General features: G+C 39.1%; 1 protein-coding gene across 1 annotated transcript in view; it reads right to left on the bottom strand.

Moving 5' to 3' along the window:
• Positions 1-369: 369 nt before the first annotated feature.
• Positions 370-806, bottom strand: part of PSME4 (proteasome (prosome, macropain) activator subunit 4) — a 60922-nt gene continuing 60485 nt past the window's right edge. Inside the window, exon 45 of the mRNA XM_009698676.1 lies at positions 370-504. Within this exon, the coding sequence (XP_009696978.1) occupies positions 370-504 (135 nt within the window). The remainder of the gene's footprint in view (positions 505-806) is intronic.

Below are 806 nucleotides of genomic sequence, written 5' to 3'. Positions count from 1 at the left end.
GTCCTCAGAGGCATCAGAAGTACAAAGTACCAAGTACCTTGCCTTTAGTGAAACTGCCAGTCATTTAAAAGGCAGCCAGCTGGCAGAAAATGGAGAAAAGGAACATCAATATTCAAGAAAACAAGTTTAAGTGTCTTAGCAAAACACTAGTGTAATACAGGGACACACAGAAAGATGGACAATATTCAACCAAAATAAATCTGATCTTGAACAGACCACTGGAGGTGCAAGGGACTCACATGTGGCTGTTTCATTTTCCCTGTGGTTAGGGATTCCTCCCTACTCTCCAGGCTAGACTGAAGAGCTAGAAGAGATTTCATAAGACTAATGTTTCTGTCAACTTGTGTCAAAACAAATAATCTCACCTATCTATGCATAATAGCATGGTGAAACCAAGAGGTCAGTAAGCACTAGTAGCTGGTCATCCGTGAACTGCTGTTTATGCTCCTGCCAGTTGTCATGATGGGTCCTCCGGAAATTTGAAAGCGTTTTTTTCACAGTCATCTGCATAGGAGACAATCAGTATTGATCTGTATCAGTTATGGATTTAAGCTCCATGACAAAACAAATGTTTAATACAACAAAAATAACTGCTGAGTAGAGCAAAGTGTTTGAGCAGCAGCAAATGTTACAAGGGCTCTAGGGAATTGAGCCCAGTTCCCCAGCGTTTTAATTTTTACAGTTGTGGTTAGTCTTTTGACCAGTGTCACAACTCCAATGTTCTTATAAAAAGGATCCTTTGACCTACAATTTTGAGTTGGAAAAAAATTAATAGATTCTTATAAAGTACAAGTGAAATGCTTTTC

Source organism: Cariama cristata, unplaced genomic scaffold, assembly GCF_000690535.1.
Source record: "Cariama cristata isolate BGI_N322 unplaced genomic scaffold, ASM69053v1 scaffold16794, whole genome shotgun sequence".
In the NCBI taxonomy this organism is placed as follows: domain Eukaryota; kingdom Metazoa; phylum Chordata; class Aves; order Cariamiformes; family Cariamidae; genus Cariama; species Cariama cristata.
Note: the sequence above shows the minus strand (reverse complement) of the source record. Positions and strands in the feature narration are given on the sequence as shown.